This window comes from Taudactylus pleione, unplaced genomic scaffold (genome assembly GCF_031769625.1).
Source record: "Taudactylus pleione unplaced genomic scaffold, aTauple2 ptg000376l, whole genome shotgun sequence".
In the NCBI taxonomy this organism is placed as follows: Eukaryota; Metazoa; Chordata; class Amphibia; order Anura; family Myobatrachidae; genus Taudactylus; species Taudactylus pleione.
In genome coordinates, this window is record NW_028284777.1 from 656,319 (window position 1) to 672,782 (window position 16,464).

A 16,464-nucleotide genomic window follows, 5' to 3' on the forward strand; every position below is an offset into this window, starting at 1 on the left:
CCTGGCGCATTAAACAGCCCTTCTAGTCGCGCCATGCGGTCGGGTGACTCAGTAGCGTTGAGCGTCTTTTTGTGCAACTTTTTCCATTCAAATGCGTCTTTTTTTGCTCTGTTATAGAGCACAATGTATTTTACAATGCTTATGTGGAAAAGCAGCACTTGTTACCATTTGCAAATACATTGTACATGGTAAATTGCCTTATAATTCTCTATTTCTTGCCTCTCAATTACGTTGTTACATAGTTATCACCATTGTTTCATTGACTTCTCAGGGCAAAGTTGGACGAACAAACTAATGAGATCCAAAAATTGCAAAAAGCAGTGGAACAAGCTACACAGAGTACTATAAACCAGCTGTCACTCTCTTATCATGAGAACTGCCGCAATATCACCAATAGCACCAACATGCCTAGTGGTATGCTATTTATTTTTGTTATGTTAGTCATTTAGTTCATATATGTTGTTTATATGTAATTGGTAATTTAATGTGCATTTTCAAATTCTGCCATTTCATATGAGTGAGAAGTTAGAGCTGTTTAGGGCAGGCACTTTGTATGAAGTGAGAGACTTGTAGGACATTGGACTGTGGTCAAATCATTGATTAGTGGCTTAGCATCATCTATAGTTTAAATTAATTATGAGAGTGAAATACATCAGGACTGATTTTATTTGTACTGTTGTGCGTTATGTTTTTTATTGCTGCTTTCAAACAAAGTGTGTCATGAAGATGCAAATATAATCCCAATAAAAATAAAGGACAACATAAGACTGCCAACCCTGAGTCCCTGCAAAATCTTTTTTTTTTTCTTTCTTTCATTGATTTTGTAATGGTTTTCACCACATGGTGGCGCCACTATCCATATATTTTCCATACTTTGCTGTGCTGTGGAGCAATAGGCAGCTATCTAATCCTGTGAATTTACAGCGTCTGAAGAGGGAGTCAGATCATTCCTGACTGACTACTTATTAAATTAGTGAATTAAAAGTAATAATCAAGTCAGACGTTGTGAGCACTCACATTATAAATCACCAAAACAACAAGAAGATGCATGATCCTTACATTTTATTGTTATAACCTTCATTTCCAGGCATAAAAACATTTTAACTTTTATTTTTTCTTGATTGTGTCCTAACTGCAAACAAAAAGTCTCCGTTACTGGTCTTCACTAATTCTGCTAATCCAGTCTGGAACCTACATAAATATGCACTGCAGATGCAAAAAAATAAAAAGTCTTCATAAACAATCATAGATCATAGCTTCTTCAACAGTCCCTGCCCCATCGGGAAGAACTTTTATGGTTTTGTAATTTTTTCTTCCGTGGTACATGTCATAGAGCAGGGGTGGGGAACCTATTTTCTGCCGAGGGCCATTATGATATATATAATATTATTTGCAGGCCATGCCCCCTTCACGTGACATCACACGGGGGAGGGGCCACAATTGCCAGTGATTACAGCAATGCCCAGAGCATCCTGAGGATGCTCCGGGGAGCTGTAAGAGTAGCGCTGTGACTATCTGAAGCGCCCTAAGGACGTTCCAGGCTGCATTGATGCATAGATTCTGGCTGCAGGGTGGCTAGCAGAAAAAAGCTCAGCGGGCCAGACCAGATGATTCCGAGGGTCTTATACGGCCCCCGGGCCTGAGGTTCCCCATCCCTGCCCTAGAGCATAGGTTCTCAAACTCGGCCCTCAAGACCCCAAGTAGTGCATGTTTTCCAGGTCTCCTCACAGAATCACAAGTGAAATCATTAGCTCCACCCGTGGATCTTTTAAAATGTGTCAGTGAGTAATGACTACACCTGTGAACATGTTGGGTGACCTGGAAAACATGAACTGTGTGGGGTCCTGAGGACCGAGTTTGAGAACCACTGCCCAAGAGATTGCTGTAGTAAATACTTTTTATTATTGTTTATTTGCATAGCACATTCTAGATAATACTGAATCATTCACATAAGTCCCTGCCCCATTGGAGTTTATAGTCTGGCTCTGTTCATATAGATGTATGTTATGTAGCCATTTAGTAATACTTACCTGTCCGGCGATGACCTCCACAATCACAGCAAGCATTGCGGAGAATGAATTATCGCAATCCGGTAAGAAGTGCCTTGTGCGTCAGGATCCACTCATGTCACAGAGCGGACACTGGACATAAGGGGCAGAGCAATGGGTGAAAGAGAAGGAACAGTGAACTTCACTGCTCCCCTCTTCTCCAGCGAGGTACTTTTCAGCACATTTTGCCATTTCCAGATGGCAAAATTAAATTTAAAAGTGAAAAGGAAACAAGACATTTCTGCGAATCGCTCTCCCCTTATCATTGTATGAGGGAGCAATTTTTACTCTATTCAGGAGCACAGCAGCCAGTTAACCTATCCGTATGGAGGGAAACCAAAACACCTAGAGGGAACCTATGCAAACATGGGGAGAGCATGCAAACTCCACATAGATAGTGCTCCCCCAACCCCTCACACTCACATCCTGTGGTGAGTGTGGTCTGGACTTACGCCTGATTCAGAGTCGCTCGCTAGATGTGATTGCTCGCACAATGTGTATGCAAATTGCGTAGGCAGTGCTATCGCTCAGCAATACATTAGCATGGCCAGTATTTCTTAGAGAGCGATCACATAGTGTATGCAGACACCCACCAGTCTGTCTTAAGACGCTCACTTGTGCACGTCATGTCCAGGAAGTGTATGCAACCATCGGTACATCCGGTAACATCGGATGCTATCACATCGCTTGAGGTTGACCATAGTTTGCCGCAAGCACTGCGAGCACTTCACTGTAAAAACAAGCCAGGTGACATGTACTATGATGCTGTCTTTTAATTATGCACACCTCTAAAATGCCATTGAGATGCTCAGGCACGCCTGCGTTTGCACCTCCACTCCCCCGTTTTTAATGGCCAGCCCCTGTTACCACCTACAGACGGCTCCCCCTGTCACTCTCTCTGCTGGGCTGTCTATGTGCAGCGAGCGAATGCATTGTGAACTTTCGCTAAGTTATATGCACTGCGATACATACGCACAATGAATACACACTGCATACACAATGCATACCATCGGCAGCAGTGAGCGTTTGCATCTTAGCGAGCAGGTCTGAATGAGCTCCTGAGTGAGGACACATTGGTATTACATAAAATAGAGCTCTGCTCAAAACAACAGAACTGGCTTCTGTCACCTCAAAGGTGACAGGATTTGATGCAGGGAGGATGGAAGTGAGATAACTGACTGCAGGATAGTAATTACTGTATACTGTACCAGCTTTCTTCCTTCCATTAAGGCAAATGAAATGGTCTTCTGAAAGTAAATAATGAGGAAACAGTAAATGCAATACTCTTTCTCCAAAATATGCCTTAATACTTGCAAAGTCACCTCAAAGTAACTGTAAAATATACATTTTGATACAAAATCTCTATCAGACATTAAAGTTTAGCTTTTTTTTTAAGGCATGAGACTGACATTTCTATATCTACCATGTACTGGAATAGGTGACTGAACTTTAACACTATTCTTATCCTTCTCTTTAGGATCGCGTGCTCCCAGTTCAGTAAGGGGGGATCCTAATGTGTTTTCATCAGTCCCAAGCCAAACTTTAACAATAAAAAGACCGCTGTGTGCAGGTCAGACAAGCCCAAGGGCAAGTAGTGTAGCAACAAAATGCAATGTGATGCATAAACGCTTGGATGGGACCAGCTGCCCTGCTGATACACACACTGGCACAACAACTCTGAGAGATTATCCAGCATTGTTTAGTGATTCACACGGAAGACTTCAACAAGTAAGTCTGACAACATCACAGTAATAGTCAGTGTTAGAGGAGCCAATTTATGCAGATATTGACTGACCAGATGTTTTTATAAAACATCTACAGGTTTAAAAGTAAAGTTGATTTGCTTGGTTAACAAACTGGGAGGTTTATGTATCAAGCAGTGCAAAGAGAGGAGAAGTCATCCATAGCAACCAATTGGCTTTGAGGAAGCATTTACCATATATATCATATAAAATGATAGGCAGATGCTGAATGGTTGCTATGGGCAACTTCTCCACTCTTTTCACTGCTTGATACGTCAACCCCTGGATCTAGAGTTTTGTACAAATGTAGGTAGAATTTTACAGCTTGACAGCAACATACAGAAGCCATTTAAGTGTCTCATTGCACACTAGTGCACCTTGCTCTGCCTTCTTCTGACTCTTATTCAAGCAAAATCATCAGCACATCTGCTCATGTCTATAGGGAGTAGGATATTCATGTCCACTGCACTCAGTGCCTCTTCTGTACCTTAAGTTGCAAATGTGAAAAGCTGCTGTCTCCCGTGACTATGATTTCTAACACAGCTGCTTATACACCTATTCATGCTACAAGTGTATAGTACATATATTATTTTCATTTATTCAAAAGTTTCTAAACAGGTTCTACAAAACAACTTTTTGTTTAGTTGTCTATTCATTTAAGCCATATGAACAGAAGTTAATATAAGTGCATTTGTTAAAAGGAAACGGTCATATATCACACTACAGTTTGTTTGTTTTTTTGTTTTTTTTTGTAAACTCTTTTTATTGAGCAAATCACAGAAAAAACAGTACATTCCAATATTCAAAAATAAGGATTAACACATAACATACTTTTATAATGGGAACTGTACTATTTCAGAATAATAATATGATATAGTAGAAAATTTTCTCATTATAAAAAAGAGAAGGAATTCAGAAGCAAGAGAAAAATCTTGCAGCAACGGTGTGGCAATCCGTTTAAGAAATAGAGAAAAAAATAAAGAGGAAAAAGGAAAAGAAAGACTTTAGGAAAGACAAAGGAGAATAAGAGGAGAAGAGGGTGGGCGGACTCCATATAGGATCACTTTCTTTCAGATTAAACATATTAGAGAAAATATATAAAAGGAAAAAATTAATTGTTAAATGGAGAGGAAACATTTTGGTATGTCAGCCAAGGAGACCATATTTTATCAAAGGTTTTGGATGTATTACGTAATAAAGCTGTCATATATTCCATCTTGTATATATACCAGATGCGTGATAATATTGCCTGCATCGGAGAGGGATGAGGGTTTTTCCAATCCGCGGCAATTTGGCAGGTCATAGCAGACACTATATGTCGGAATAACCTATTCTGACACCGGGACAGAGAAGGCAGACCCAAGGGAAGTAGAAAATGCTGAGGATCAGAGGGAATCGTAATATCAAAGAGGTGCGAGAGGAGAGCAAGAACCTCCTGCCATATTCTAGATAGTTTGGGACAAGTCCACCAGATATGCAAAAAACTGCCCTCTCCACCGCAACCCCTCCAACATCTATCCGAAGCATCAGGAAACATTGCTTGTAGCCGCGATGGTACATAATACCATCGGTATAGCAATTTATAAACATTTTCTTTAATTTTGACGCAAATAGAGCTGGTGGCAGCATTGTCCCATATCTCCGTCCAATCCTCAGCATCTATAGGGTGTCCCAAATCTCGTTCCCACGCTAACTCATGAGGGTCTCGATTAGAGCTTACTTCTTCCCCTAGAAAGGAATAAATAGTAGAAATAAGACCCCTAGTGGAGGGTCTTCTCCAACATAAGGACTCAAAAGAAGTCAAAGGTCTGCTAATCAGAATCGAGCTAATTTTGGAGTGGAAATGTCTAATTTGTAGGAACCGAAAAAAATCTTTGGATGGAACCGCTGCTCTATCCCGGAAGTCAGAAAATTGTGGGAAATTAGTATCTATAGTAATATCATTTACATAATAGATATTGCTCGATGACCAGGCAGTAAAAGATGACTTACATAAACCAGGAGGAAAAGATGGATTATGAAGTAGAGGTATCAAAGGGGACGGGGCCGGAGCTAACTTAAAACATCTATTGGTTAAATCCCAAATTGCTAAAGAACGGGAAATTACAGGATGAGAAGAAACTGTCCGGGGACGATGAATCTTAGGGATCCACAAGAGGGAGGATACAGTAGCCAGTCCCAGCTCCTCGGCCTCGATAGCCGCCCAGACCTTCCCCGCACCCAAGTTACACCACTGAGCACAATGAGAGAGCTGCGCAGCATAATAATATTTTTTAAAATCAGGAATTCCCAAACCCCCACCCCTAGAAGGCCGCTGAAGCAACTTTAGTCTGATCCGCGGGCGTTTCCGGTTCCATATGAAATATGAGGTTTGGTACTGAAGGAATTTGAACACGTATGGAAGGATGTAGATCGGAAGGGTCTGAAATAGATACAAGAGCCGAGGGAGAACGCTCATCTTAACTGAATGTATTCTACCTATCCAAGAAATAAAATAATTGGACCAGTCACACAAATCAGACTTAATACAATCTAGAAGGCGGGGAAAATTTGCCTGAAACAGCTGATGATGATGATGAGTTAGGAAAACACCAAGATATTTAATCTTTTTTTTATGCCAGGTACAAGGGAGCATGGCCTCCAGTGTTTGCTTTAGGGTAGCAGGGATATAGAAATCAAGAACTTCAGTCTTGGTGACATTAATTTTATAACCCGAGTGTTGGGAATATGAATTTATTTCCTCTAGAAGTGAATTTAGGGATCGAGCTGGGTCAGTGAGAGAGACTAAAATATCGTCGGCATATAATGCGATTTTATATTCCGAAGGGCCAGTGGATACTCCCGAGATAGCTCTATTACAACGGATCTTTGCCGCTAGGGGTTCCATAATAAGAGCAAATATTAAGGGAGAGAGGGGACAACCCTGCCGAGTACCGTTAGTTATTCCAAAACTAGAGGAATAGACACCATTAACCGAAACTCGTGCTGAGGGGGAACGGTAAAGTGCTGCAACGCCATCTAAAAATTTGCCTGAAAATCCCATTTTGTCTAAGACAGCGAATATGAAGGGCCAGGAGATGCGATTGAAGGCCTTCTCCGCGTCAAGAGCTAAAATCAGAGAAGGAAGTTTCCTTTTATGAATAGAATGTATCAGATCAATGGCCCGTCTGGTGTTGTCCGATGCCTGACTTCCAGGTATAAACCCGACCTGATCCGGATGTATCAAATAAGAAAGCAAAGGAGCTAACCGAGTCGCTAGGATTTTAGCATAAATTTTCAGGTCGACGTTTAATAATGAAATCGGTCTATAGTTAATACAATGAGTAGGATCACGATCAGGTTTAGGGATCACTACAATGTCGGCCCGAGTTGTATCAGGAGCAAAAGAAGCGCCCTCCAAAATATCATTAAATAGAGATGTAAGATGTGGGGCAAGTTCCTTTGCAAACAGTTTATAATATTGGGCTGTAAATCCATCAGGGCCTGGGGCGGCAGAGGAACGCATTGATCTAATAGCAGCTATTGTCTCTTCATCTGAAATACGGTCATTGAGAGTAGATAATTGGGATTCTGAGAGCCTCGGAAGGAAAGTAGAGGACAAATATGAGTGCACCCCCTCGGCTCCAGCAGAAGTGGGATAAGAAAAATCTGATAAGTTATAAAGGGAACTATAAAAGGTTCGAAACTCCTCAGCCATAACCTCAGGATCATAAGTTAGAGAACCAGAAGACGGAGAGTGTAGTTTGTCTATCGCACCTAATGCTTGTCTGCGACGCAGTTTATTGGCTAACAAAGAATCAATTTTGTCAGATTTATCATAAAAGCGTTGACGAAGTTTTTGCAAGATAAGCGCAGCGCGACGAGACAGAAGGGCATTAAGCTGACCTCGTAGTTTCTCAATTTGGGTTAGCACGGAGGCGCTAGGGGATGTTTTATGCTGAATCAATAGTACTGAAATTTGTGACTCAAGGGAAGTAATTTCTTGTGCAGCCGCTTTCCTAACCGCTGAGGTTTTAGAAATAAGAAAACCCCGTATAGTAGCCTTATGGGCTTCCCAGAGGATACTAGAGGAAATATCAGGGGAGGTATTCTCCTCAAAATAGCGGGTCATCGCCAATTTTATTTCTAGCAGAGCGGGGGGATGTTGTAAAAGGGAGTCATCAAGACGCCAGTTACGCTTCCTACGAGGAGAGCGATGTACATCTAAAAGAATATAGACACCTGCATGGTCTGTCCATGTAAAGGGGGAAATACCGGCTTCCGTAACCAGAGAGGTAATAGTGGAGGAAATGTGGATCATATCTATCCTGGAATAATGTTGGTGTGGAGCTGAAAAATGAGTATAGTCTTTGCTGTGAGGATGTTTAAGACGCCAGGTATCACTAAGGCCATAATGTTTAAGGGAGGCCAGGAGAGTACGAGAAGCTCTAGGAAGAGACATCCCCGAGGAGTTTGAAGGCGGGTTCGATCTGTCTAACAGGGGGTCAATAATGGTATTAAAATCCCCACATAAAATAATATGGCCCTGCGCAACTCTGCTAATACGCCTGAACAAAGAATCAAAGAATTGGGGCTGGTCTTGATTAGGAGCGTACACTGACACCAGAGTGAAAATCTCAGTACGGAGAGTACCGATCACTATAAGAAATCGACCCTCTGGGTCTGTCACAGTTTTAATGTGGACAAAAGGGATATTACGCCTAATTAAAATGGCTACCCCACGTTTTTTACAATTCGCTGAAGCAAAGAAGGTCTGGGCAAACCACCTACCTCGGAGCTGAGAATGCGGGCCCGTAAGATGCGTCTCTTGTAGAAATGCAACATCGGCTTTCTCCCTCCTACAAGCCCCCAAGAGAACAGTACGTTTCTTAGGAGAATTAAGACCGTTTACATTAACTGATAGCAATTTAAGAGACATGGAAAAATATATAAAGAGGTGCTACTGACATAACACACAGATATAATAAGTCAAAAATTTGGCCCAAGTAGAGCCACCCTTAGGGACAGAAAGAAAAAAAAAAAAAGTGGAAAAAGAAACAGAAGAGAGCCACAGAGAAAGAAAGGCACACAAAAAAAGGAGAGAAACAGAGAACCCATTCGGGTAACAACCCTGGTAAATTGGGTCCCAATCAAGGACCGCAATAATATCAATCAACATAACATTAATCAAAAATATCAAAGGGAGCATGGGGGGTAGTGAAAGGACCGTCCAATAGAATAAGGACTGCCTGGACCCTTAAATATAAGATCGGCTAAAACCAAATCAAACAAAAATCCCTGTAAAACAGGGATCATAAACCTGTGTCAGTATATAGAAACAAAACAAAACAAAAAAAAAAGGGGGAGGGAGGGAGAAGGAAAATGGGAAAGACAAGGGGAAAAGAGAAAAATTATCTAAACATCGGGATATTCATACAAATAATAACTATTTATGTCGCAGAGAACCACGAGGGGAGGACTGTTCCTCCTAGCAAAATTCAAAAAGAACATTGTAGGAAGCTTAAACCCTATTATAAAGAGAGTATACACCAGGGAGTGACCGAACAGTTCAAGTGGGGTCACAGTCCTTAGCATGGTGACGGGAAACCCTGGTCCAGTCCGGTGAAGGAGGATGGGAGCGTTGAGGTTTGGGAGAGGCTGCATCAGTCACCGGATCAGAAGTCGGTGTCGGAAGAAGATTAAGCTTGGCTAATAAATCTTGACCTTGAGTGAGAGTCTTGACACTATGTACAGTGTTGTTTGCTGAAACCTGAAGCATAAAGGGGAATCCCCAGCGATATCGGATTTGATGCTGCCGTAGAATCTTAGTGACTGGCTGAAGATCCCGCCGTTTCTGAATAGTAGAGGGAGCCAGGTCCTGGAAGATTTGTAACTGCATATCTTGGAAAGGAATCACTGGAGAGTCTCGAGTAGCTAACAAGATCCGTTCCTTTGTACGAAAATAGTGCAGGCGAACTATGACGTCTCTAGGAGGTTGAGTAGGAGAGGGCTTCGATCGGAGTGCTCTATGGGCTCTATCACATAAACAATCTTCATTTGTAAGGGCTGGAACTAAGTGTTGAAAAAAGTCTTTTAGAAATGACGGTAAGGAGGGACCAAGAATTGATTTTGCTATATTACGGATACGTAAGTTGTTGCGACGGGAACGATTCTCTTGGTCCTCTTGTCTTTCTTTGAGTGTCTCCACCTCATCATGAAGTCTAGAGAGTTCTTTATCAAGACGATTTTGGGAGCGGCATAAGTCGTCCGATTTAGATTCCAGCGCGTCCGTTCTGTTGCCAAGAGATGTCAATTCTGATTTAAATTCTGTTATAGCCTTTGACAGTTCTTGCTTGAATGCGGATTGAACTCCCTCCAACAAACCAGTCATAACCGCTTGAATTTGAGGATCAATACCAGCTTCAGATGAGCAAGGGGAGGAGGGGGATTCTGGGGGTAATGACGAACTCTGTGAACCCTTGGATTTAGATCCGAAGAAATTTGCAGAGGATGGTGGAGGTTTCTTACCTCTCTGCGACATAGTGAAATAATACAAAAAAACCAAAACAAACTACGGTATAAAAGGTGAGACACAGGGCTCTACAATAATAGTCCAGGCAAGTTTGGTGATAATATTAAGCGAACATCTTTAACTCCAGAGAGGCACCATCCAGGAGAACTTCAGCCTCAGAAAAAAGAGTGTGAAAGGCTGGCAGAAAATATAATAGCACATGGAGGTTCGCTAATTGTGGCTGCAAATAGTACTTGAGGTAATTATCACAGAAGACCACAAGAGGGAGCCAGCGTAGAGTAAATGGCAAATATCCACCAGCACAAAAGTAAAAAATGTCAGGGAAAGAGCAAGCTAAGTAGCTGATATGGTTTGAACCTGTTAGGCTAGTGAAAAATAAACTGGATATGTGTAGGTGGTCATATAGGAGCTCCAGACATAGAGAGAAGGGCCAACAGGTCACGTGACAATGGAGCAGGTGGAGCAGTGGGATATAGAAATACAATATAATATAATCTCCCCTCAGGGACTCACCACCCTCCCCTTACTCCAGGGAGTCACAGGCAGCAGATAATCCTGTCAGCAAGCGGGGTTGCACTGCCAGTATCCCGGCAGCAATAACCAGCAGCAGCAACAGCGTGGGAGAGAATCAAAGATGGCCGCCGGGGGCTTCAGAACGCTGGGGCTTCCTCCCAAAGATGTCTCCTGGGAGTCCCCGGAAGCAGGGACACCAGCCCTGACACAGCAGCAGGGCAGCCGAGGCTAGAGGGCCGGAGAGGGGTCACGCGATGTGCGGCAGAGAGGACTCCGTCGGGCGCACACCACAGAGATGACGCCGCCGCCGGAAGTCCACAGCCGCCAGTCCGCGCGCTCCAGTCCCCGGCTCAAAGGGCAGCAGGCCAGCTGCAACCCGCGGAAGCGCCTATTGCGCCTTCCGATTCCGCAGCTGCAACCCGCTGGGCCAGTGACAAACCAGGGGAAGGTAAGCAAGGGTCTGGAGGTGTCCGCTGACCGGGATGGGGCTATAGAGGCTAGATTTCCTCTGCACTGGCCCGGAGCTCTAACAAGATGCGGCTTCCTCCATTAACGGTCAGGCCACGCCCCCCACACTACAGTTTTTATATTAAATGCTAATTATTATATTGCCTGTCTGCTTGATGGGGTGGGCACTTTGCAGCATTAGGCCCTACCCCCTCGCCGTAATGCCGTTATTTGTCAGTCTGTGGTGAGTGGGTGGGGCCTAAATTACACAATTTTCATAGATTTGCATATTTGGCCGCAAGGGGATGGAGCTCCGAATGTGGGCCACTCACTGTAGAGATGAAGACAAGTGTCTCCGTCTTAGTAAAATAATTCTGTCCATCAGGGGGGATTCTGGTTACTTAACCTCCCCTACATGTGCCACTGCTCTTTAATCAGACTTTTGATCCCAGCACTTCGCAGAGACTGCACTACGGAGGTCAATGATTTGATCACTATTAATTCTTAAGGACATCACTCTCTTCTAATTTCCCTTTACCTCTCTGCTGCATGTAACACTAATGAGCACTCACTCACACTGTATTCTTATGTGCATGCGCACGCCATCTAATCACAGACAGGGGAGAGCTTTTCAAAAGCGTCCCCAAAATGGTCATTTTTTTTTTTATTAACACATGGTGTAATTAATAGCTATTTAAACTTGATTTAACATTTTGTTAAAAAAAATAATATTGAATCAGGTTTAAATACCTCTTATTTACATATTTGCTAATAAAAAGAAATCAACAATTTTTGGGACGTTTTTTGAAAATATATTAGCCCGTTAAGTGGTTAAACAACCTACTGGCACCTAGTCCAATATTGCTGTGTTACTAGATCATTTAGCACGCTAGGCACTTTTTAGCTTTGCAGTCTGACTAAACTGATATGCAGAAATACAAGTTGGAAGCTGCTCAATCACTTCAGTAATATCACTCAGGTGCATGTAAGGGAGGGGTTAGTCTATTCAGGAAACATCAAAAAGTATTCCCCCAGCATTCAGAATGAAATCAGCAATAAGATTTGAAAAACTACATGGTGGTAGATAATTCAGAGATCTCAGTTGCATATATTTGCAAAGATATGGCTAAGCCTCCGGGCCGCGTCACGGCGTCTCTGATACCGGAGGTCCCTATCACTTGGTCAGAATCTGGGGTGCAGAACCCCAAAAAAAGCCGGCGATAGCCAGCCACCCCAGCGAAGCACACCAGTGAGAGACTAAAGTGTTAATATAGGATTAAAGGAAAAACCATGTGTTAATAAAGTGGTGTAATTAAAAGGCTAAGAAAAAAAAAAAAAAATATATATATATATATATATATATACACAAAATATATTGGAAAGTGTAAAAGTGCTAAATAAAGTGTTAATGTGTGCCTCACCAGAGCAGCCCAGCCACACCAACCCCTTAGCCTTTTATTAACACCTTCACTTATTAACACATAGTTTTTCCTTTAATCCTATATTAACACTTTAGTCTCTCACTATCAGAGACGCCGTGACGCGGCCCGGAGGCTTAGCCATATTTTTTGCAAATATATGCAACTGAGATCTCTGAATTATCTAGCACCATGTAGTTTTTCAAATCTTATTGCTGATTTCATTCTGAGTGCTGGGGGAATACTTTTTGTTGTTTCTTGTATAAACTGATATGCAATATGTGGCACTTATCTGTCTGTTAATGACTTTTACTATTATCTGTTTGTTCCCAATTATACAGCACTGTGGACTATATATATTTATATAAATGATGATGATTATAATTATAATAAGAATAATTCATAGCAGTTACTATTAGACCAGTGCCTTGCATGGGCTTGCTGATTCAGGGCCTGATTCAGCTTGGGTCGCTATAGCAGTCACAGCTGCGATTACGTATGCAGTCCAACTGCTATAGTATGCTAATTCATTGCGATCGCAGTGCAATCTCAGCACAAGATAAGGACGCCCACCTTACCTTACACACATCGGTAATGTTTAGCGAAACCATAGGTAACATCGAGTACCATCGTAGCCTCATGCACACTTGCACAAGCTCTGACCTTACTCAGGAATTGCTAACTTCACCGCACGCTATGAGGCCTCAGGCTGCGTAAGGCATCAAAGTGAATAATTTATGCATGCTCATGCACTGGCACGCCTGCGTTTCCCCGACCACCCCCACGTCACCACCCACAAACGGCACTTCCTGTAAATTTTTCTGCGAGGGGTCTGTGTAGCCTCTGCGATCGCAGTCCTGATCGCAATAGCTAGTTCGTGCACTGCGATGCATGTGCAGAACGCAACAATCGCATGCACATTAGCAACTGCGATCCAAGCTGAATCGGGTCCTCGGTTATTACAAGATACCAGGCCTGGTTACCAGGAGGAAATCTCTAGAGATGTTATATAATTATGAGCCCGGAACTGCCGGGTAGAAAGAGGAAGCATTCCAGTGATCTCCCATTCTACAAACAGCATATATATATATATATTTTTAATTCTGTTTGTACATATAATTGGGATTGGAACCGAACAAAACAGTGCCTGACCCCTTCACTGAGCCTTGCGTCCTACCACTGGTGGGCTTCTCAATACAAATCCCGGTGGCTGCTACTTTTACATTAGCGTACATCTCTGAATCAGGTCCGCAGATATGACATTCAGCATTGTTTTACTATTGCAGAAAGATTAATGTTATTTTAAGGTATGGTTATAGGGATAGAATAACTTCAATCCAATTATCCAACTGCTCACAGCAGCACTACGGATGTGTGTGATAATGTTACTGAGAACCACAGAAGCATGAAACCACAGCTTTATGAACTAGAAGAGTCCAGCAACAGAAGAGTCCAGTATTGATGTCAGGCTTCTGTCATACTGATGATTATTGTGGGGTCAGATGCACATCTTTATGAAGCAAAGTTTTTATGTCTAACTTCTTCCTATGTTTTTCTTAGAACAGTCACAGCACAGGCCATACACAACCTCATGTCAGACAAGCAGTCAGTGGGTTGGATTCAAAGATTCAGGAACTGATGAAGGAGAAAAACTTTGAGGTGGACATGAGGTAAGAGGTTCCCTTTATTTCCTAATACTATACCTGTTTAGAAGAATAGTCAAGTTAAAGTGCATTGCTTATTCAAGTGTGTGGTAATGGCCGCATATTTTGGCTAAACACTATATCAAAAACACATCACACCTCAGAAATTAGGATAAATTATTATATTAATATGTGTTGTGTAGTAACATGTCATTACTGGGATTGTTTAAGCCCCCTGTCAGATTCAGGCTGGCTATTATTGAGAGGATCATTTGGTAGAACCTCTGACGTAACTGTTACACAGAACACACAGGAAAATCTATTTTACACAAAACCATTAGCCGAACATACAGTCAGGTGCATAAATATTGGGACATTGACAGAATTTTCATATTTTGGCCTCTATTCACCACCACAATGGCTTTGAAATGAAACAAACAAGATGTGCTTTAACTGCAGAGTTTCAGATTTAATTTGAGGGTAATTACATCCAAATCAGGTGAACGGTGTAGGAGTTACAACGGTTTCTATATGTGCCTCCCACTTTTTAAGGGGCCAAAAGTAATGGGACTATCAACTCAAAAGCTATTTCATGGACAGGTGTGGGCTATTCCCTCATTATTTCATTATCAATTAAGCAGGTAAAAGGTCTGGAGTTGATTCTAGGTGTGACATTTGCATTTGGAATCAGTTGCTGTCGACTCTCAATATGAGATCCAAAGAGGTGTCACTATCAGTGAAGCAAGCCATCATTAGGCTGAAAAATCAAAACAAACCCATCAGAGAGATAGCAAAAACATTAGGTGTGGCCAAATTAAAAAGAAAGAACGCACCGGAGAGCTCAGCAACACCAAAAGACCTGGAAGACCACGGAAAACAACTGTGGTGGATGACAGAATTATTTCCCTGGTGAAGAAAAACCCCTTCACAACAGTTGGCCAAATAAAGAACACTCTCCAGGAGGTAGGTGTATATGTGTCAAAGTCAACAATCAAGAGAAGACTTCACAAGAGTGAATATAGAGGGTTCACCACAAGATGTAAACCATTGGTGAGCCTCAAAAACAGGAAGACCAGATTAGAGTTTGCCAAACAACATCTAAAAAAGCCATTACAGTTCTGGAACAACATCCTATGGACAGATGAGACAATTATCAACTTGTACCAGAGTGATGGGAAGAGGAGATTATGGATAAGGAAAGGAACTGCTCATGATCCAAAACATACCACCTCATCAGTGAAGCATGGTGGTGGTAGTGTCATGGCGTGGGCATGTATGGCTGCCAATGGAACTGGTTCCCTTGTATTTATTGATGATGTGACTGCTGACGAAAGCAGCAGAATGAATTCTGAAGTGTTTTGGGCAATATTATATGCTCATATTCAGTTAAATGCTTCAGAACTCATTGGACGGCGCTTCACAGTGCAGATGGACAATGACCCGAAGCATACTGCAAAAGCAACCAAAGAGTTTTTTAAGACTAAAAAGTGGAATGTTATGCAATGGCCAAGTCAATCCCTTGACCCGAATCCGATTGAGCATGCATTTCACTTGATGAAGACAAAACTGAAGGGAAAATGCCCCAAGAACAAGCAGGAACTGGCAGTGCATCACCAGGGATGAAACCCAGCGTCTGGTGATGTCTATGCGTTCCAGACTTCAGGCTATAATTGCCTGCAAAGAATTTGCAGCAAAGTATTAAAAAGTGAAAGTTAGATTTAGGATTGTTTAGTTTTGGCCCCTTAAAAAGTGGGAGGCACATATAGAAACCGTTGTAATTCCTACACCGTTCGCCTGATTTGGATGTAATTACCCTCAAATTAAATCTGAAAGTCTGCAGTTAAAAAACATCTTGTTTGTTTCATTTCAAAGCAATTGTGGTGGTGAATAGAGGCCAAAATATGAAAATTCTGTCAATGTCCCAATATTTATGCACCTGACTGTATAAATGAATGCATATTGTGATTGTTTATGGAATACAGTGTGTGCGATATATAATATAAGCATTTCCAGACCTTCAGTAGTACTTAGTTGGATTTATTGTGGAGTCTTGCTTACTAGAGCCGAAGGCCATTTTGTTATATATAAAATGTGCAGGCCGCGCCCCCTTCCTTTGACGTCACACGGGGGTGGGGCCACAAT

At 42.2% G+C, this 16,464-nt stretch overlaps 1 protein-coding gene across 3 annotated transcripts in view; it reads left to right on the forward strand.

The window, feature by feature from the left end:
• The window catches only part of LOC148508125 (coiled-coil domain-containing protein 158-like), a 100,369-nt gene that overhangs the window by 11,859 nt on the left and 72,046 nt on the right, over positions 1 to 16,464 (forward strand). For all 3 annotated transcript variants that reach the window (XM_088445016.1, XM_088445018.1, XM_088445017.1), the window contains exons 3-5: positions 272 to 414; positions 3,526 to 3,776; positions 14,240 to 14,349. In XM_088445016.1, coding sequence (XP_088301142.1) covers positions 272 to 414; positions 3,526 to 3,776; positions 14,240 to 14,349 — 504 coding nt within the window. The remainder of the gene's footprint in view (positions 1 to 271; positions 415 to 3,525; positions 3,777 to 14,239; positions 14,350 to 16,464) is intronic.